The 20,000-nt window shown below is 43.3% G+C and overlaps 1 protein-coding gene across 1 annotated transcript in view; it reads left to right on the top strand.

Annotated features, from left to right (window-relative positions):
- LOC311037694 (uncharacterized protein) overlaps positions 1–20,000 on the top strand; it is a 97,283-nt gene that overhangs the window by 50,913 nt on the left and 26,370 nt on the right. The window contains exons 15-39 of the mRNA XM_084046949.1: positions 1,116–1,169; positions 2,227–2,280; positions 2,857–2,910; positions 3,075–3,128; positions 3,277–3,330; positions 3,592–3,636; positions 5,577–5,630; positions 8,111–8,155; positions 8,505–8,558; positions 10,247–10,291; positions 10,384–10,437; positions 10,588–10,632; positions 10,811–10,864; positions 11,519–11,563; positions 13,118–13,279; positions 13,998–14,051; positions 14,219–14,272; positions 15,226–15,270; positions 15,378–15,431; positions 17,444–17,488; positions 17,579–17,632; positions 18,251–18,304; positions 18,535–18,588; positions 19,173–19,280; positions 19,896–19,985. Coding sequence (XP_083903075.1) covers positions 1,116–1,169; positions 2,227–2,280; positions 2,857–2,910; positions 3,075–3,128; positions 3,277–3,330; positions 3,592–3,636; positions 5,577–5,630; positions 8,111–8,155; positions 8,505–8,558; positions 10,247–10,291; positions 10,384–10,437; positions 10,588–10,632; positions 10,811–10,864; positions 11,519–11,563; positions 13,118–13,279; positions 13,998–14,051; positions 14,219–14,272; positions 15,226–15,270; positions 15,378–15,431; positions 17,444–17,488; positions 17,579–17,632; positions 18,251–18,304; positions 18,535–18,588; positions 19,173–19,280; positions 19,896–19,985 — 1,485 coding nt within the window. The remainder of the gene's footprint in view (positions 1–1,115; positions 1,170–2,226; positions 2,281–2,856; positions 2,911–3,074; positions 3,129–3,276; positions 3,331–3,591; positions 3,637–5,576; positions 5,631–8,110; positions 8,156–8,504; positions 8,559–10,246; positions 10,292–10,383; positions 10,438–10,587; positions 10,633–10,810; positions 10,865–11,518; positions 11,564–13,117; positions 13,280–13,997; positions 14,052–14,218; positions 14,273–15,225; positions 15,271–15,377; positions 15,432–17,443; positions 17,489–17,578; positions 17,633–18,250; positions 18,305–18,534; positions 18,589–19,172; positions 19,281–19,895; positions 19,986–20,000) is intronic.

Below are 20,000 nucleotides of genomic sequence, written 5' to 3'. Positions count from 1 at the left end.
AACAAATATAGACAGACATTTTAATAAATAATGATATTAATACATGTGTTCCATTTTAGTAGTTGTTGGGGTGTTGGCCAAGTGCATTTGCACATACCTGGAACTGATCCTTTGCATTTAACCCATCCTAACTATTAGGATACCGTTGCTCTATATTGTTGATGCTTCTTGTTGTTTTTGTTTGCCTTGTATTGCTGTACACGGCATTCTTTTTCTTTTCCTTACTCCTTACCTGTAACTCTGTAACCTTAACTGCTGTGCTACCTCTGGGCGAGGGAGTATCCCCCGTGGGATAATAAAGGTATCTATGTAACTTTCTATTAGGAGCAGTGGTGGGGAACTATTGTTGCAATAATGCAATTTGTTGTAATAATGAAATTGCAACTATAGGTGTGTAGCAGTTTGGGTTCAGTGCCTTGCTCGAGGAAATATCGACTCTGTGGCGTTTTCATGCGTCTTATCTAGTGTAGGACACAGGATGCTCTGACACTCTTTCCGGTGCAACAGTAACAACTCACTTTATTTCCGCATGCCATTCATTCCACAACTCTCACATACCGGTGCGTGCAGTTGCATGTGCATAGCACAGTAGCAGACTTCAAACAGGCTACAGTAACTTTATTATTATTCACTTGTATACGTGACAGACCGTGAACCTTGCGGTTCCCAAACGGCCACTCCACCTCCGGAGCCACTGTCTTGCTCCATCGTGTCATCTGACCAGCGTTATAAATATAATTTAGGGAGGAGGGGGAGCAGCGCGGAAAATGTATGCTTCATTGGTGCGCTTCACCGTTTTAGCGCTCCTTCATCAGCCATTGCTTCTGAATTTCGGCGCCCTCGCGGCGATTGTTGAGTCTTCTTTCACTTTCTCCCCGCCTTTTGGTGCCTCCCCCCAAGGTTGGTGCCCTGTGCTGCAGCACCTAAAGCCCTAAAGCCATTAAGACGGCACACTGACTATGGTTTGAAACCGTAAAAGCATGCGCAGTATAGCGTCTTAAATGCGGAGGTCCTTGCAATTCCAGATTTGACCACCGGGCGACTGCAGCTTCGCTGTTCTACCCAGGTTCTGGGGGCTTGAATTTAATACATTTTGTTCTTTTTCTTCCCCCCAGGGTTCTCCAGGGCCTGGAGGACTGAAGGGATCCAGTGGAGAGTTGGGACCTTCTGTAAGTTAGTTGACTTATGATCGCCATGGTAACACGCCTCCTGTCACCACCGTGTCACTCTATATCAAGGGTCTTTTTTTCAGCGTTTTTCAGCCCAAAGACCCCTTAGGAGTAGGGTTGCCAACATCCAGAACTGGAGAAACGGGACACATGCACGCGTGCATGGGTCCCCCGCGCGCGATTTTTTCCGGGTTTCCCGCGGATAAAGTTACTTTTTTTTGTTACTTTATTTCGGTTTTAGGGTTAGGGTTAGGGTTGGGAACAGGCTGACATGCCACACAAACAATGATGCCGTTCCCACCGGAGAAAATCTCTCACACACACACACACAAGCACTCGTGCGAGCACTGTGCCTGCCCTGTCAACTGAGCGGTCCTAGCGCCCATCTCATAAAGCACACAAACACGCAGCCAGACACTGCAGTGTGCGCAAACAGAAATATATTTTTTATTTTTCCCTTTACACCGGAGTCCGGGACAAACAAAGTCCCGTACGGGACACGCCCCTTTTGGCTCAAATACGGGGCGTCCCGGCTAATACGGGACTGTTGGCAACCCTACTTAGGAGAGAGAGAGAGATGAAGCAGGGACACCCCAGATTTCACAGATAGCTTCATATACAACACTGTCAATGTGTAGCGTTGTGTTGGATTCGTGTTAATGTGTATTTTCAGACATTTAACAATACTTAGTAAACTTGACATTTCACTCAGTACTTCCCTCTACACCAAACCTCTTTGCCGAAAATAGCAGATCTACAAGCTCTCAACGCCTCGCAGTGCGAGGCGTTGAGAGCTTGTAGATCTGGATGCATGAGCTCGGCCCTGGCCCCCATAGGCTGGTGGGGGGAGTGTAGTGCCCAGGATCACTCAGCAAATTGGCACCGGGTGAAAAAAGGGTTACAAAAATCGAGGGATAAAAATGATTAGAGGGATAATAGACATGATCTGCGTCGGTTCTTTTGGACATTTGCTCTACCTCCAACTCATTGTGTTCCTCTCTGCTGCCACTCTGCTCCCTCTCAATCTGTTCTGTCCTTTGCTTCCCCCCATCGCCAGGGTCCTCGGGGGATTCCAGGGATGCCAGGACAAAATGGACGCCCAGGGAAATGGGTGAGACTGTTTACACACTTTCAACATAGGCACTACTAGGACAAGATAGGATCAAAGTTCATTTAACCACTTAAAGTTGCACTTTAATATACATTTATATGGTGCCGCTTTCATCCATATTTTATACTTAGTTAGTTAGCTAGCTAGCTAACTAACATCTGTTTCTATGAAAGTTGATGTGGTTTCCTAGGGCAACGGTTAGGCTACAAACAGGAAGTTGACGCACTGTGGAACGTTCAGGACAGTGGTGTGGTTGTTTATTATAGAACATCATTCATTCCTCTCTCAGTAAGCTTCTGCCCCAGAGGAACAAAATGATTAATCTGATTGAGAATTTGTGTGTGTCATAGAATAGACTATTTCTTCTAACGTGACAATTCTGTGTGTGTTTGTGTGTTTATTTGTACGTGTGCATGTGTGTGTTTGTTTGTGTGTTTGTGTGTGTGTGTGTGTGTGTGTGTGTGTGTGTGTGCGTGTGCGTGCGTGCGTGCGTGCGTGCGTGCGTGCGTGCGTGCGTGTGTGTGTGCGTGCGTGTGTGTGCGCGCGCGCGTGTGTGCGTGTGTGTGTATATTCCAGGGTAGAGCTGGCACTGATGGTAACCGTGGTGCAACAGGAGAGACAGGTGGAAAGGTGAGAAACAAACACAACAAAACAAACTATCGTTGTTTTCTTCTTCTACACATCTGTTTGATCTAGAATCTCTCTCTCTCTCTCTCTCTCTCTCTCTCTCTCTCTCTCTCTCTCTCTCTCTCTCTCTCTCTCTCTCTCTCTCTCTCTCTCTCTCTCTCTCTCAGGGAGACAGGGGGTTTGATGGACTACCAGGTCTCCCCGGTCACAAAGGACACAAAGTGAGTTGATTGGTCGATTGACCATGTGACCAAATTACTTGACATGATGTAACCGATATACCACAAACCATGCTGCCGTGTGTGTGTGTGTGTGTGTGTGTGTGTGTGTGTGTGTGTGTGTGTGTGTGTGTGTGTGTGTGTTCTTCAGGGTGACCGTGGGAAGCCAGGTCCACATGGTCCAGAAGGAGAGGGTGGTGAGAAGGTGAGAGGTGTCAACAACACGTCAACACAACTGTTGGACACTTTTGTTCTGCTGTTTTTGTTTGTTTAAACCACGTTGATACTTGCATAGGGCTAGCATATAGGCTAATGCGTTAGCGATCGCCAAAGATTTTTTTTGCTCACCATAATACATAGCCTACTGGATATTATTGTTATTATATATGTTTGTGTGTTTTGTTCATTATAAATGTGTGTGTGTAGACCTCTGTTGTGTGACTGCTGGTTTGTGTGTTTTGTTCAGGGATCTGAAGGCCCGTCAGGACCAAGAGGACAGCCTGGTGATGCTGTGAGTCACACACACACACACACACACACACACACACACACACACACACACACACACACACACACACACACACACACACACACACACACACACACACACACACACACACACACACACACACACACACACACACAAACACGCACGCACACTATTGTTTTTTTGCGCGTCATACACCTTATACCAGTGGTTCTCAAACTTTTTCATGTCAAGGACCCCCAAATTGACACTTATTTAGCCCGCGGACCCCCATTTGAAAAGATAAGCCAGGGACCCCCATAAGAGAAGATTTGTAGGGCTCTAGCAGTGATTCTCAATCATTGTAATTTAAGGACCCCCCAGTTTGATGTGCATTAGGCTATACGGACCCCCAATTAATGGCATTTCTATCTCTGGGACCCCAATTTATATTGTTAAATCAATGTTAATTCAACTCTGAGAGTGTACAAATGGAGCCAAATGGACCCTATGGACCCTAACGGGTCCATTTGGCTCCATTTGTACACTCTCAGAGTTACAGACCTATAAGGGTCGATTTGGTTCCTATAAATCATTTAGCTGGGGACCCCCTGGTATCCCCTCAAGTACCCCTGGGGGTCCCCGGACCCCACTTTGAGAACCAATGCCTTATACTGTACCTGCATGAAGTGCACGGTTCACAAGGTGCAAAATAAACAAATACACTAACAACAACCAAAATATTAGGTTAAGAACGTTTAGTATTACTCACTCAATATTTGCTGAGTGAAGAAGCCAGGGGGCGCTCTTCCATAAGCGAATATTGAGTGGTGGTTGAGGTTGAGCAGCAGCAATGAGAGTGTCTTCTCTCTGTGCAGACCCTCTTGGTCAAATCTTTGTCAATAGCTGCTCTGTTACGACTAAATCCAGGGCTTCCTAGAACTGATATCTCTATCACTGTGTAATCTCCTGAGTAAATGTGTTATATTTTAATTTGTGTTATACTCGGGCATCTAAAATACTATTCAGCCACCTGCCACTAGGGGGGGCTGCAGCCACGTTGGCCTCATAGTTCCCTTGCTACCGCACACACGCACACGCACACATGCTCACAAGGTAGCTCTCCACCAAACAGACTACAGGCAGTCGAATGAAGTTGGGAGATCAATCGGTTGGAAGGTGTGATAAAAAGTTCCTGAATGCAGTGAGAGCTAGTCTCGCGTCACCAGACAACTATTCCACAATCTCTGAATGCTATATAGAGTCTGGAACTCCACTTCCCGAAAGCTGCTTAACGGAAGCTACTCAGACCGGAAAAACATTCGACCAATCACGACGCGGTGCCCGCGGACCTGTAGTCCCAGTGGAAACCGAACCGAGGCGGAAGCATAGAGTCATAGGTAGATTCATGTTATTTGTGCGAGGATTGTTTATCATTATATTCATATATGTATCATATATGATACATATATATATTTGTATATATATTCATACATGTATCATATTTATATTATTTAACACTTTTTGTTTTGATTCCAGTCGGACTCCTTTGCGCCACTGCACAATGCTAAAACGGAAGTGGGTAGGGGAGGGGCTTCCGCTTTCCCCTTAAGCATAATCAGAGCTTCCGAGTCCCAGACTGTATGCCGGAAACATTTGTAAATTGTGGGAGGCAACAGTCTGGCCACGCGAGACTAAGTGAGAGCCGACACCGACAGTGTACTTGCTCTGTCGGTTTTCAACGCTTCCCTACAACTTGTGACCTGATGCCACAGTGTACCCATGCCCACAGTGTACCCATGCCCACAGTGTACCCATGCCCACAGTGTACCCGCCTTCCATTCAACAGCAGCGGACGCTTTCCAACACTCACCGACGCCGACGTTGGTGTGGTGGAGAGCTACCTATACACACAAACCATGATTCTTATTATTTTCTTACTATGTTTTATTTGACCAACACCCCCTGCTGTCTGTGTTTTTCAGGGTTCCAGAGGACTGAATGGCCCCAGAGGCCCTGCCGGCCCTACAGGCCAAGCTGTGAGTATGACACTTTTACAGTTCTACACACTTATATACTTCATTTACAGTTATACAGTATGACAGTTAGGATATACAGTTCTATATTCAATACTCCGTTTCGAGGTCTCGCTATGGGAGAGCACCCTCTAGCGCGAACTGTGTTCGCGCTAGAGGGCGCTCTCCCATAGCGAGACCTCTCGCTTCGTATTTCATAGAACCGGGGTTACGCTAGTAACCTATAGTTATACAGTATGACAGTTAGGTTACAAAGTTATACAGTTACAATGTACAATTTAGCTATTTTTCCACAGAGACTTACAAGTCGTTGTTGTCGGGCAGAAACCTCTTATTTCCATGTTTAAACTGTTTGTGTTTTTTTTCGTAAATTAATGCCCTACTTGATCATACTACAGCAAAAGCATCAAAAGTAGCAGATCTACAAGCTCGAACCACGGCGCGAATTCGAGCTTACGGATCTGGCACTTTGATACTTTTGAATTTAAATCCTGAAAAGTAACAGCTTTGAACATATGAGGTTTCCACCCGACATTCATGCATCGATGGAGCAGGCACCAACCTGCTCATCGGGAGCAGTTAGGGGTTCAGTGTCTTGCTCAAGGACACTTCGGCACCGGGGGGGAGCCCAATACGTTACATTATATTTGTCATAGTCCCCACCCTCCAAAGAAGATAAATAAAATAATATCAGTCTGCCCTATTACAGAGCTGTAAACGGGTGATTATGTAAAATAAATTCCCCTTTGCAGAGTGACTCTAGAACACGTACAAAGAATGTGCAGTTTCACATAATAATTACATGCAAATGTATGTATGCATGTCATACATTTGACAGAGATATGAACACGATGTGCGTGTTAAAATATGTCAGCTCTAAGGAATATATCAAATATGCACAGCGTACGATGCTGTTAATATGAACAAAGGTGTGTGTGTGGGGGCCGCCATACCTGACAGTAATGCTAATTTACGGTACATAATATTATGCTAATGCTACATCTGTAAACATGAGATTAACGCCACTCTTATCAGATGGGAGGAAATGATTTATCTGCCTGCGAGGTATACAGATCTGTTGCCAGCCAGAGGTGTTTCCTTTTTTTCCCTCCTTTCTTTTTATCTGTGTTTGCGTAACTTGTGTGTTATCGCTTGTCTTGAAGCGAGTTAGCACATGTTGTGTAGTGTTTGTGAACAGGCCCACATGAATCACTTTGTTTCACTTGCTGTGGAGCTTGTCACTGAATGCACGTATTAAAAATTAACACATTTATACACGCCAAGCAGGAAGGTGGGATTGTTCACACGCTTCTCTTTCCTCCTCCAATCCTGGGATTAATTTAGAAAACTTTTCTGTGTAGTAGGACAGTGGTTCTCAACCTTTTCAGGCCGTGACCCCCCAAAATAATTATATTTGAACTGGGGACCCCCCACCCTGACAAGCACTTGGAATGTAAGCATTTGATTTAGTTTGACTCGGTTCCACAGATAAACATTGTGAAAATAGCAGATCTGCAAGCCCACAACGCCTCGCAGATTTTTGCCTCTTTCTTATATTATTTGACAATTTGGCCAATGTTTGACCAGTTTTTATAGTATAGTTTGTCGATGCAGTAATGGTATTTTTCTTTTCTATCTTTATTTTTTTGAGGTAGCCTGTTGAAAAGGTCTTAAAAGTCCTTAAATTGTCATTTCACTGTCATCTGGAGACCCCCCCAAAAGATCATCTGGGGACCCCCCCAAAAGATCATGTGGGGACCCCCCTGTGTGTCCCGACCCACAGGTTGAGAACCACAGGTTGAGAACCACTGTACTGTAGTAGGACATCACATTATTCTATTTTCACTTCAGTTAAACTTTGGTAGAGGTTTGGGTTGTGTAGTTAGTTAGTTACCTGGCCGTGATGTGACTCCAAATATTGGTGACATTTCTTCAGTAATTGTGCAAACTTTTTAGCAGAAGGCCGTTAGGCCGATGCACACCTCAAAGGTTGGTGACAGGTGCGTAGCCTATAGGACAAAAGGTGTATTATGTTCAGAAGGGGATCTCTGATAAAGACATCAAAGAAAAGGACCCGCACACTGTCTGGAACTTGCAAAAACAAATTGTTCTTTATTCAACGTTTCGGTCGTTAGACCTTCATCAGGACAGACAAATGCTGATCTGTCTGTCCTGATGAAGGTTTTTTTTAACCACATGAAATCCACATGAAAGATTTCATTTGGTTAAAAGAATTATGCTTTTTTTTGTCTTTTCTCTTTTCTTTGCTCTGCATATTATCACCACCACCACCCCCCCCCCCCCTCCCATGTGAAAATATGACACCTTTTGAAATGGACAATGTCCAATAAGAAGAGAGGAAGGACGTGTCTGACATCTGTCTTCTCTCTCTCTCTCTCTCTCTCTCTCTCTCTCTCTCTCTCTCTCTCTCTCTCTCTCTCTCTCTCTCTCTCTCTCTCTCTCTCTCTCTCTCTCTCTCTCAGGGCGTCCGCGGGGTTGACGGAGTTCAAGGGTCAAAGGGCAACCTGGTAGGTATGACTCATCACATGTCAGACAGCGCAGCGTGCTGTAACTAGAAACAACACAGTCGTTGTCACGATGACATCATGTCGGCGCCGTCGGGCAGAAACCTCTTATCTCCATTATTCTAACTTATTGTGGTTTTTTTTTCCGTAAATTAACGCCCTACGTGATCATACTACGAGCGTCATACAAAAGCATCTAAAGTAGCAGATCTACAAGCTCGAAACGCGATGCGAAGTGACACATTTCGAGCTTGTAGATCTGCTACTTTTGATGCTTTTGAATTTGAATCCTGAAAAGTAACACTTCTTGGACATATGAGGTTTCAGAGACAATTTTCTCTTTTTTTGACAGGGATCTCCGGGGGAAATTGGAGCGCCCGGTCAGCAAGGGAACCCTGGATTCCAGGTGTGTACAATACATATATGACACACACACACACACACACACACACATACACACACACGCACACACGCACGCACACACGCATGCACGCACGCACGCACGCACGCACGCAGATCTAATATCTAATAGAATATAGCAGATCTAAAGCTCAAGAGCTTGTAGATCGGATATTTTCAAATAGCCTAGGTATAAAATAGTGCTGAAGTGGTCAATGCATGTTTTATAATATAATCATCTATATCTGCAAAGTAACTAGTAACTAAAGTTTTCAAATAATTGTAGTGGAGTAAAAGTGCAACATTTTCCTCTGAGATGTAGTGGAGTAGAAGTAAAAGTACTGAAAACTGGAAAAATTCCAGTAAAGTAAAAAATACCTCAAATTGTACAGTACAGTACATGCACTTAGTTACTTTCTACCACTGACACATGCACACGCATACACACACGTTAGAAACAACAATATCCCTATCTGCTCATATTACGGGGATTATGACACAAGCCTGTGATGAATGGCTGTGCATTAGTGATAGGATAGATGTTTATTAATCCCATGAGGGAAACTCAGCCGGCCATAAAACCTTACAGCAGTCATAAAAATACAGAACAGATAATAAATATAGAAGCAGCCCAGAAGATGAGAAAAGTATAGCCAGCCAGATAGAAAAGATGAAAAGAGTATTGGAGAGCCAAAAAAGAAGAAAAAAGACCAAGAGCATAAAAAAGAGAAAAGTCTGTAACACTTTACTTAAATGTCATTTCTTTTTTATATATATATATATACATTTTAGGCTTGTCTGCCTTTATCTATAGTTGTAGAATAAAGAGATGGACAGGAAACAGGGAGAGAGAGATGTGGAGAGACATGCGGTAAAGATCGTCAGGAACGGGAATTGAACCCGCGATGCACCGTCAGGCTACTTAGGAGCCTAGATGCCTATTTAAAGGAGAATTCCGGACCACGTTTTTCTTACCTTTATATGATGTTATTACAGTATGTCCTAGGACGAGTCGTACAGTAGGAACATTTCGTAACTCCATCCCGAGTCCACAGCAGCTAAACACCAGAGCGGACGGTCCGTGCGCTAGATCACATATTTTTATCGTGATTATTATAATTGTTTTTCATATCTGACTTTCACAATGACAGAAACCTCGACACAGTGTTTTTTGTATGGGCCACCGTAGTGTTTACATTCACGGGCAAAATCTCGGCTCGCAAGACTTCCGGAGGGGCGCATCTCACACAGACACTGTGGACAGTTTTCTGTCATTGTGAAAGTCAGATATGAACAAAAGTTATATATAAAATCACGCAAAAAACACGCGATCTAGCGCATGGACCGATATTGGGGGGATATTGGGATATGGGGGTCCATGGCTAAATACATAATTACACATTAATTTAGGAGTCCTTGACCACTGGTTTAGGTGTACAACCAGGAACTTGTAGTTGTCCACCAGGACGCTGTGTTCTTCTTCCGTGTTGCTGTTCGTAATACAGCTGACAATGACGGTGTCATCGGAGAACTGGAACACACACACACACACTCACACTCACACACACACACACACACACACACACACACACACACACACACACACACACACACACACACACACACACACACACACACACACACACACACACACACACACACACACAGACTAATGATGTTTCTCTTCTGGTGCAGGGGTTCCCAGGTCCTCAGGGTTTAGTGGGGTTACCAGGAGAGAAGGTAAGAGTCCCTCAGCTTTCTCTACACACACACACTTCAATAAACCAAGCACTGTACAGGTCAAAGGTCAAGCACCACTCTGTGTCTTCCAGGGACCGCAAGGGAAGAAAGGCCTGCAGGGTCTGAATGGAAATGATGGTCCACCGGTGAGCACCATGATACACACGCACACGTACACACACACACACACACACACACACACACACACACACACACACACACGCACACGCACGCACACACACACACACACACACACACACACACACACTGGACCTAATATGTCCTCTTGATCACAGGGTCATCCTGGAAGAGAGGGAACCCCAGGAGAGAAAGGACTGCCGGTATGTTTACTGTGTTTGTGTGTTTGTGCATGCATGCAGACAGACAGACAGACAGACAGACAGACAGACAGACAGACAGACAGACAGACAGACAGACATTATAAGCTGCTGTAAGTCAGTAATCTTAAAGAACAGTATGTATTGATTAACCTTAAAGAAGCGTATGTATTGATTCCAGGGGCCTCTAGGGGTCCAGGGGCCCGTTGGATACCCAGGAGCACGAGGAGTCAAGGTACTGAGAGAATGGACGTATGTTAATGTTGGAACATATCGTTACTGTCGGGCAGAAACCTCGAACTTTTCATGTTTTTTTTGTCGTGATCATACTACAGCATCACACAAAGTCATCAAAAGTAGCAGATCTACAAGCTCGAAACGCGGCTCGAAACGCGGCGCAAAGCAACGCGTTTTGAGCTTTTATTTTTTCACCTACTTTTGATGCTTTTGAATTTGAATCCTGAAAAGTAACAGTTTTGGACGTATGAGGTTTCCACCCCGACAGAGACGATACAATGTTTCTCTGTTTCTTGTGTAATCTTATCGTCGTATTCCATTACATCACCACTTTGTCATCTGACCATTATGAGCAATCAGATGAATGTAATTTGCATTTACGAATAATAATGAATGAAACACTAACCACTTTCAACCAAGCGTCCCTATTTTAAGCATTACATAATATTGTAAAATAAAATAGTGATGCGGCACGCTGTGAGCTTGTAGATTAGACTATTTTCACTATTCGTCGTATGATGAAGTATATATTTATATAGGTGTTTATAAGTGGTTAATTATAGCAATAATTTAGCAATATTCTCAGACATTTGTTTTGTGTTCAGCTGCTGAACTCTTGTGACGTGTTTGTGTTTGATCTCCTGTTTGACAGGGAGCTGATGGAATCAGAGGACTGAAGGGAAGCAAAGGGGAGAAGGTGAGAGAGAGAGTTTATAATGTTTCCATTCCATCCAGTCTGTTTAAAATGTTCAATATAGGCTTTTAGCAGACGCTCTGAATCCAGAGCGAACACAAGGTAATACATCAAATACATAGAGACAGCGTAGTGCCTCATTAATGTAGGATCATAGGTCTAAACAGTATAATATCAAAACAATTGAGCACCGAAGTCTGACGTAATTTACACATCCTACCCGGGTTGCGTCCCCCCCCCCCCCCCGTTCTGAATCCCCATAGACGTATTTAATATCGCGTCAAATAAGAACTGTGTTCCACAAATGACCCCGGCGGTTTTACTCTTATGGATATGAAGCATCAACTGACGGTGAGAAAACGCTAATGTTACTTCCGCCGAATTAGTAACATTTTCGCCAGAAACGGACTGTTTCAAATATGAGTGACTGACTATCATAAACGATACAGAGCCTCCTCCCTGACAATATCGTAGAGACAGTTTGTTCATTCCTATATGAGACGATTCTGTGATGAGTGATGACCCAATGTTATTCTCCATAGAGAAATGACTTTACGACCCAGGGGATGCACGAGTGACGTCAGGACTTCTGTACTCTATTATAATATGTACATTGAAGCTATAGCAGGGGTCTTCAACAGGGGGTCCGGGACCCCTAGGGGGTCCTCAGAGCTACTATGGGGGGTCCGCCAAATCTTTGTGTGATAGGATTTCGTTTTTTTACATTAACCACTTGAACCCTAGAATTCCTTTTCTGAGGGGAACATTAGCCGAAAATAGCAGATCTACAAGCTCTCAACGCCTCGCGCTGCGAGGCGTTGAGAGCTTGTAGATCGGCTATTTTTGGCAAAGAGGCTATAGGTGTAGAGGGAGAAAAGAGCAGACTAAGTAAAAAAAAAACTTTCATCTAAAACACAATTTAATACAATATAGATAGAGTAGGGGGTCCCTGCTTCATCTCTCTCTAGGGGGTCCTTGGCCTGAAAACGTTGAAGACCCCTGAGCTATAGGATGCCAGGTCAACAAATGAACCTGGCATCTAAATTACATTTTAACCTTTGCATAAGACTGCAAGGCTAGGTCAAGTGCCACGGGCTAAACTGGAGTCTGCAGAGGTATGTCTTCAGATTATGGCGGAAAATTTGGAGTGAGTCTGCAGCAATGGGGAGTTCGTTCCACAGTTTGGGAGCCAGAAGGGAGAACAGTCTGGGACGTGTGTTTACAGGGACCCAGTATCTGACCACAATTTGTCAGAATTTGCTTTTTGGAAGCTGGCAGGGTATTGTGCCCTCACCGCTGCACCAGCAACTCCTACTTGAGTTCAAGTACTGGAGTGCTTGCTTAAGAAAAAAAACAGTAAAAGTAAATGTACCTCGTTACTGTCCACCACTTATCACAGGAGACACGTGGTTGTCTACACTCTCCCCAGACCAACAGTTGGAGAGGTTGTCATCTGGTGTTTTTATGTCTTATCCATCAATCTTCTGACGTCTGTCTGTCTGTATTCTGTGTCAGCTCTTTGTATTTCAAACGCTGTCCGTCTGTCTGTCTTTGCAGGGGGAGGACGGCTTCCCCGGGGCCAAGGGAGAGTTTGGAGTCAAGGGGGACACGGGAGACAACGGAGGCTCCGGTGGCCGAGGAGAGGACGGCCCCGAGGGGCCAAAGGGTCAGGGGGGGCCCCTGGGAGAATCGGGTCCTGGTGGCATCGCCGGAGAGAAGGTGCAATAATTATGGAGGATGCTAATCGGTTCAGCCACGTGTTTTTGATTGATTTAATACTTTATTAGTCAGAAATGTAAACAGCACGTGGTACAATAAGACATTAAGAACATTAAGAACATTAGAACACAAAAAAAGTCCTAGGGACTTGTTTCCATTGCGGTCCTATGTATTCAATTAATCAACATAGCATTAAAAGTTTACCAAATAATACAAACGCTATATAGGGCCCTAACTGGGTCACTGCCTTACCCATTATCCCTTATCTTCTTTGCCATTTTTTACTATTTTGAAAAACATTTTCAAATAGTTCAAATTGCCAATCTACAAGCTCACACCGTGTCGATGTAGATCGGCTAGTTGAACTATTTGAAAAGGTTTTTAAAAATAGTTAAAAATGGCTAATACGTTTAGGGATAAGGGGTAAGGCGGTGCCCAATATACAGTAGGGCCTATATGTACAAAAGAGAAGGGAAAACTACATTTATCTATTGTGGTCTCTTTTTTTCAGGCCAATTTTGAAAGAAACCAGTGATTCACATCTCTTAATGGATGGTGACCACATTTTCTAAATTTGGGTGGTACCAGATCATGGTTGCGCCCTCTAGTGTTGTGGTTGTCACTCACTCTCATACAATTCTGGTTAAGATTCTGTCCAATATCTTCTCTCTCTCTCTCTCTCTCTCTCTCTCTCTCTCTCTCTCTCTCTCTCTCTCAGGGCAAACTGGGAGTTCCTGGGTTGCCGGGGTATCCAGGACGACAGGGGCCAAAGGTGAACGAACGCATGTCTAAGTGTAATATTATCTCTCTGTCTACACTGATCGTACTGTACAATATTTCATCAACAAGTTAGCAATACCTTACTTACAGCTTGCATTAATCCAGTGTGTGTGTGTGTGTGTGTGTGTGTGTGTGTGTGTGTGTGTGTGTGTGTGTCAGGGTTCGGATGGGTTTCCTGGATCTCTGGGTGCTGCAGGAGAGAAAGGAAAGAAGGTACGTAGTGGTACACAGAGGAGTACAACAAAAGTCGTATCTCCATGAATCACTCTTTGATGTTGAATGTTGATAACATTCCTCAAACACTTGGTCGATAAAGAAATGATGTGATGAAATGCAGCAGAAGAAACACTTTTATTGAATAATGTTAGTGATGTAGAGAGGTCCATCCATCCATCCATCCATCTTCAACCGCTTATCTGGAGTCGGTTCGAGTCTGATTGGCTGAAATTCACCTATTTGAAAATATATTTTCTGTTTATTGAAGAGCTGGAGAGACACGGAGACCCCTGTTACCGAGCAAACACTCTATAGCAATGATTACGATCAGAATATAGTGCTTTAACCTTTTAACAAAAAAATAAACGTTTTGTTTTAAACCAACTGGAAGAAAAAACTCCTGTAACTCCTGTCTTCAAATGCAATTAAAAAGTTTTAATGGGAATAACAAACGTTTTGGTCTGCTAGACCATCATCAGGTTAGGTGATCATAGTTTTAGGTGATGAACCTGAGGAAGGTCTAACAGACCGAAACGTTTGTTATTCCCATTAAAACTTTTTAATTGCATTTGAAGACTGTGTGAGGGAGTTTTTCTTTTCAGTGCGTTGGGGCCCTCGTTTGGTCTTCTCCTACGCACCTGTTGCCTTTGTCGGTGTGCAAAATACTTGCTTTTCATTGTTTTAAACCAAAACGTATCACTTACCCTACCTTTAAATATCCCCAGAATGTTGCCAAATAACGTGCCAATATATATAATTACTTCTTGAAGCATCCGTTGTTTTCTAAATGTTTTACGTTCTCATTAACTATGCATTTACCATTTTTTGTGATTTTTTGGAAAATTGTGCTTGTGTATTTAATGAATGGAAACATTAGCTGATGCTCTTCTAAATGTGTCTGTCTGTCTGTCTGTCTGTCTGTCTGTCTGTGTGGATCCTACATTACCCAGGGTCCTGTGGGGCAACCAGGAAGTGGAGGTCAAAGGGGTCCTAACGTGAGTGCAGTCCGTTCTCTAATATGCCAGTGGTTCTCACACTGGGGTCCGGGGACCCCATGTGCTAAGGATGAGCTGCCCACTAACGTTCCTCCATGTCTCTGCAGGGTGCACGAGGTGGCAGAGGGGTGAAAGGACCCACGGGAAAATCAGGAGAAAAGGTCAGCTAACTCTCGTAAACACCCCTTCGTATTGATCACGTTGTATTAAAGTCTTAGCTTGATTTGATGTATTAGGCGTTATGGTTAAAATAAAAGCACTCATGTTGCATGCTTCTCACAGAAACATCAAGGATAAAAACTATTATAGAAATATTATATTCCATTCAGGTGAAGTTTTAGATCATTTATTAGGAAGATTTCAGCAGAGCAAACAGCATACAGATCATGAGAAGCAGGGCTCCGTCCCTGCTCCTCCAGCCCCTCGGGGCACAAGCCTCCTGAAGTGTCATAATATGCGACACCTTTTATACACAAAGATCTCTTCCCTAAATGTAGATAAATATAAACAGGCTATACTAAGTAACAGTACCATAGAGCTGACTGGTTAAATTAGCAATGACCATGTATAGTATCACAGGACAAATGATATGCTGACACAGAGCATATGTGGAAATAGACCTTTGTATCAGTTGTTGAATGACAGGAACAGAAGCTGTGAAAAGAACCCTACTCTGTGGCTACCATTCTAGGGGCAAAATACAGATAGATACATAAATGATTTAGAACAGGTTGGCATTCTAAAATATCCATTACATTCCAGAGTTTTTTGTTTTTGTAAACAAGGACAAGAGATTCATAGAATGACAAATCAGTTTTGAGAGCTCTCTCTCTCATTTTCTAGAATTCTGTTTGTAGGTTAAATCAGTGTTTCTCAAGGCTGAGGGCCAAATATATCATCACATGGAATTTGCTACCGAATGGATTTTTCCTCATTATGGAATTATTATCATCACGGCATGGAATTTTCACTCAGGCATTTCGCTTCATGGAATAAAAATCTCACCCTTCTAGACGTTGACATGCCAGAGATTAGGCAGTAAGAACAAATATTTTCGCGTTAGTTATCGTATATAGTTTTCCAGTCTTCATGGCTCTTTCCTCCATCTTCACTTGGCGTACGGGTCCATTTGGTTTACATTTCTGACAGTGATCTCCACTGGGCTGGTGGGTCCCAGTGTCCAGTGGCTCTCACGTGCGGCATGTAGGGTCCCAGTGTTCAGTGGAGTCAACAACTTATTATCTCCATTGTTTTTTAGACAAACTAAACATTACAACAATGAATAAAACACTCTAACAATAAATAAAACACCCGTGCTGTTAGCAATACAATGTGTTTAGTTGCCATTGTCATCTGTTGATAAGTAATATTTGTCTGAATTAAAGTTATGTCTGCAACACATTGAGAGCTTGTAGATCGGCTATTTACAGTTATTATTTTAAGATTAGAGCATTTGAAGTGGTCAAATTAGTCATTATGTTCAGAGGCATTTTACATAAAATCTTAACAGCCTCGGATACTTCATATAAAAGCAAAGGTTAAAGTCTCAATATGTGATTTATTCTCTGGTTGGCAGTATGTAGAACAGCAGGAACAATATTACTAAAATATCATAATTTGACATTGTGTTAATTGTTTAGGAATCAGTGCTAGTGTGTGTGTGGGGGGGGGGGGGGGGCTCCTTTCATACTGTTTCAAAAAATCACACATTACAACATTTTCAGTCATGAGAGCTTTAATCCATGTGTCCATCGGTCGTGTGTTGTTTGTTCACTGTGTTCAGATTAAAGACCCTGTAAACAGGAAGTAGTCCTGTAAACAAGAAGTAGGCAGTATTATGTTTTTTTTTGTCATACCACAGAATAATATGTTATAAACCACCCAGCCAAATTAGAATGATTTTTAAAAAATGGTTAAGTATATAAAAATTGGTTTCAAAGTCATGAAAATTATTTGTAGTTTATTTTTGCAGGGCTGTGGGGTGGCGGGTGTCCACTGAAGGCAGTGAAATAATTAGTTTAGCCGAAAGATGGTGGTACACTCTAGGGTATAGCATCAGAAGACTTGTACACCTTGGGTGTACCATGGCATAATTCCTAACTACACCAGTCTTCTGCCATCAGTGATTCTGATGACATCACTGAAACTCACCTGAGCGTGTCTTTTGTCTCAGGGGTCTTCGGGACATGACGGCGTGTCGGGACCACCCGGCGAGAGGGTAAGGGTTAATTTATCGCATCTAATTTGATTGATCAGTGGAACTGCTTGATCAGAAGGTGATCAGTTGTTCAATTGTGATTTTTTTTAGGGACCTATTGGACCAGGAGGAAGGAACGGAGAACCAGGGCCAAAGGGTGCTGTGGTGAGTGGAATACACGAGAACAGCGACTAGGCAAAAATAATCAGTTTTATGCATACTCAGTATGCATGCTGAGTATGCATGCAGATGCCCTTACTAAAACATCTCTCAAAACAGTGACACATCCTATGGATGCTTCATTAGCAGGGACGTCACAGGCTCTCAGAAGGTGGGGGGGATGGACCTTCGGTGGACTATACCCCTTACTTTACACTTTGGGCTATTCAAAAATAGCAGATATACAAGCTCATAGCGTGGCACCGAGTGCCGCGCTATGAGCTTGTAGATCTGCTATTTTTGAAAAAGCGTGAAAAACATTTGTAACTGACTGTCAAATGTAAACAAATTATGTATTTTCAAAATGCTGTGTTTTTTGGGCGGATTTTTTTTTTCGTGTTTTGGTTACTTTATTTCGGTTTTAGGGTTAGGGTTAGGTTATTTAATTCTTATTTTTGCCTGATTTTACCGATTTATTATCATTTATCTATTTATTTTTCAAAAAGTGGGGGGTATGAAATCAGGGATCTGTGAGAGTGAGGGTCTTGCGTCGTACGCACAGTGAATGGCCGTGACGCCCCTGTTCATTAGTCAATGTTATAACATGTATTTGTGTGTGTTCAGGGTCCGGCAGGGAAAGATGGACTTCCAGGTCACCCAGGTCAGAGAGGAGAGCCGGTAAGTGATGTCATCAGAGGTCCTGACCCCTAACATAGTCTCAAAACCAGTTTACAAACATTCAACAGATAACTCATACAATGTCGTAGTATCAAAGCATCTCTTATTTCACATTATTACACATTATTGTGTGTGTGTGTGTGTGTGTGTGTGTGTGTGTGTGTGTGTGTGTGTGTGTGTGTGTGTGTGTGTGTGTGTGTGTGTGTGTGTGCATGTGTGTGCATGTGTAGGGTTTCCAAGGGAAGACGGGACCTCCAGGACCAGGAGGTGTGGTCGGACCACAGGTGAGTCTAGGGACACGTGTGCTACAGTATGTCACTATGTGCTGTGACACATCTTCTGGAAGGTGACATTATTTATGACGTGTGGATCCATCAACCATTATACGGTTATAAACCCAGTAGTGCTACAGTTAATATATTCTAACTAATTGATTTAATTGATTATAAAAAACATTCGGCAATCGATAACTTGATACAATAATCAATTCATAATTGATCCCTATTTTGAGCATGTTTTTTTTTTTTTAAACACTTCTCTATTAATCGATTAGTAATCGATTAATTTGAAGAAAAATATCGATAGTGGCTACTCCCCTTTACATGGGGGGAGGAGAAAAGAACAAAAGAAAATCAACTTTATTGTGTGTTTGTACAGCAATATAACCTATAGTAGGTTCTGCTCAAGGTTTTGTTCCTGTTAAAATGACATGAAATGGTATTTTGAGAGTAATTCATTGACACATGTCCTTGTGAAATGGGGGTAGTACATGGTTCAGCCAACCTACCTCAATGTTTCCAACACATCTGATCAATGGACTGATTGGTTGATCATCATCATGTGACTGACCTCCCTGTCTGTCTTCCAGGGTAAATCAGGAGAAACCGGTCCGACTGGAGACAGAGGTCATCCAGGGTCACCAGGTGTACCTGGAGAGCAGGGTCTACCTGGGGCGGCCGGGAAGGAGGGGGGCAAGGTGGGTATTCACACGCACACATACATGCACGCACGCATGGCATTGAGCTACAGTATATTATACATGTGTAGTACATAGGTAACCTCGCGTCACCAGGCTTTCCACCACAGAGGAAAGCCCTCGGTATTCGTTCTAAAACTGAGCAGTATGATCCGGTTGGTTTAGAAACAAGGTTCTGGTTGGCGTCGCATTGTCACATAATGCGAATCAATTAGTTTATTATCTCTAGTCGCACTACGAGTTGGAATAAAAGATGGACATACCAAACCATTATTATACCAACAGAAACTAAACTAATTATACCAAACTAAACTCATTTAAAACCAGGGGAATCATTTTGGATGCGCACGGCGCCGGAGGTTCCGGTCGTGTGTTTTTCCGGCCGCTTGATAACGTAAAAATGTTTCCGCTCCAGACCGGATCAGAAACCCAGAAAATAGTATTGTTCCCAGGCTAGTACATAGGTGGTATGGTCCTTTAAATGTAGTGGCACGCTGAGCATGCCGGCAAGGAGTGATAGAATTGTTCTCTTGTTTACATTTCTGTTCTGGCACACGCACGCACACACACACACACATACCGCTCCTCATTGTGTGACTGTTTCCTGCTCTCCAGGGTGATCCAGGAACTTCAGGGACTTCTGGTAAGAACGGACCTGCTGGACTCAGAGGCTTCAGGGGGACCAGAGGAGCCGCCGGTGGCATGGTAACACACACACAT

Source organism: Gymnoscopelus microlampas (genome assembly GCF_963454915.1).
Source record: "Gymnoscopelus microlampas genome assembly, chromosome: 2".
Classification (NCBI taxonomy): Eukaryota; Metazoa; Chordata; class Actinopteri; order Myctophiformes; family Myctophidae; genus Gymnoscopelus; species Gymnoscopelus microlampas.
The sequence above is the reverse complement of the archived record's forward strand: the minus strand, read 5'-3'. Positions and strand labels throughout refer to the sequence as shown.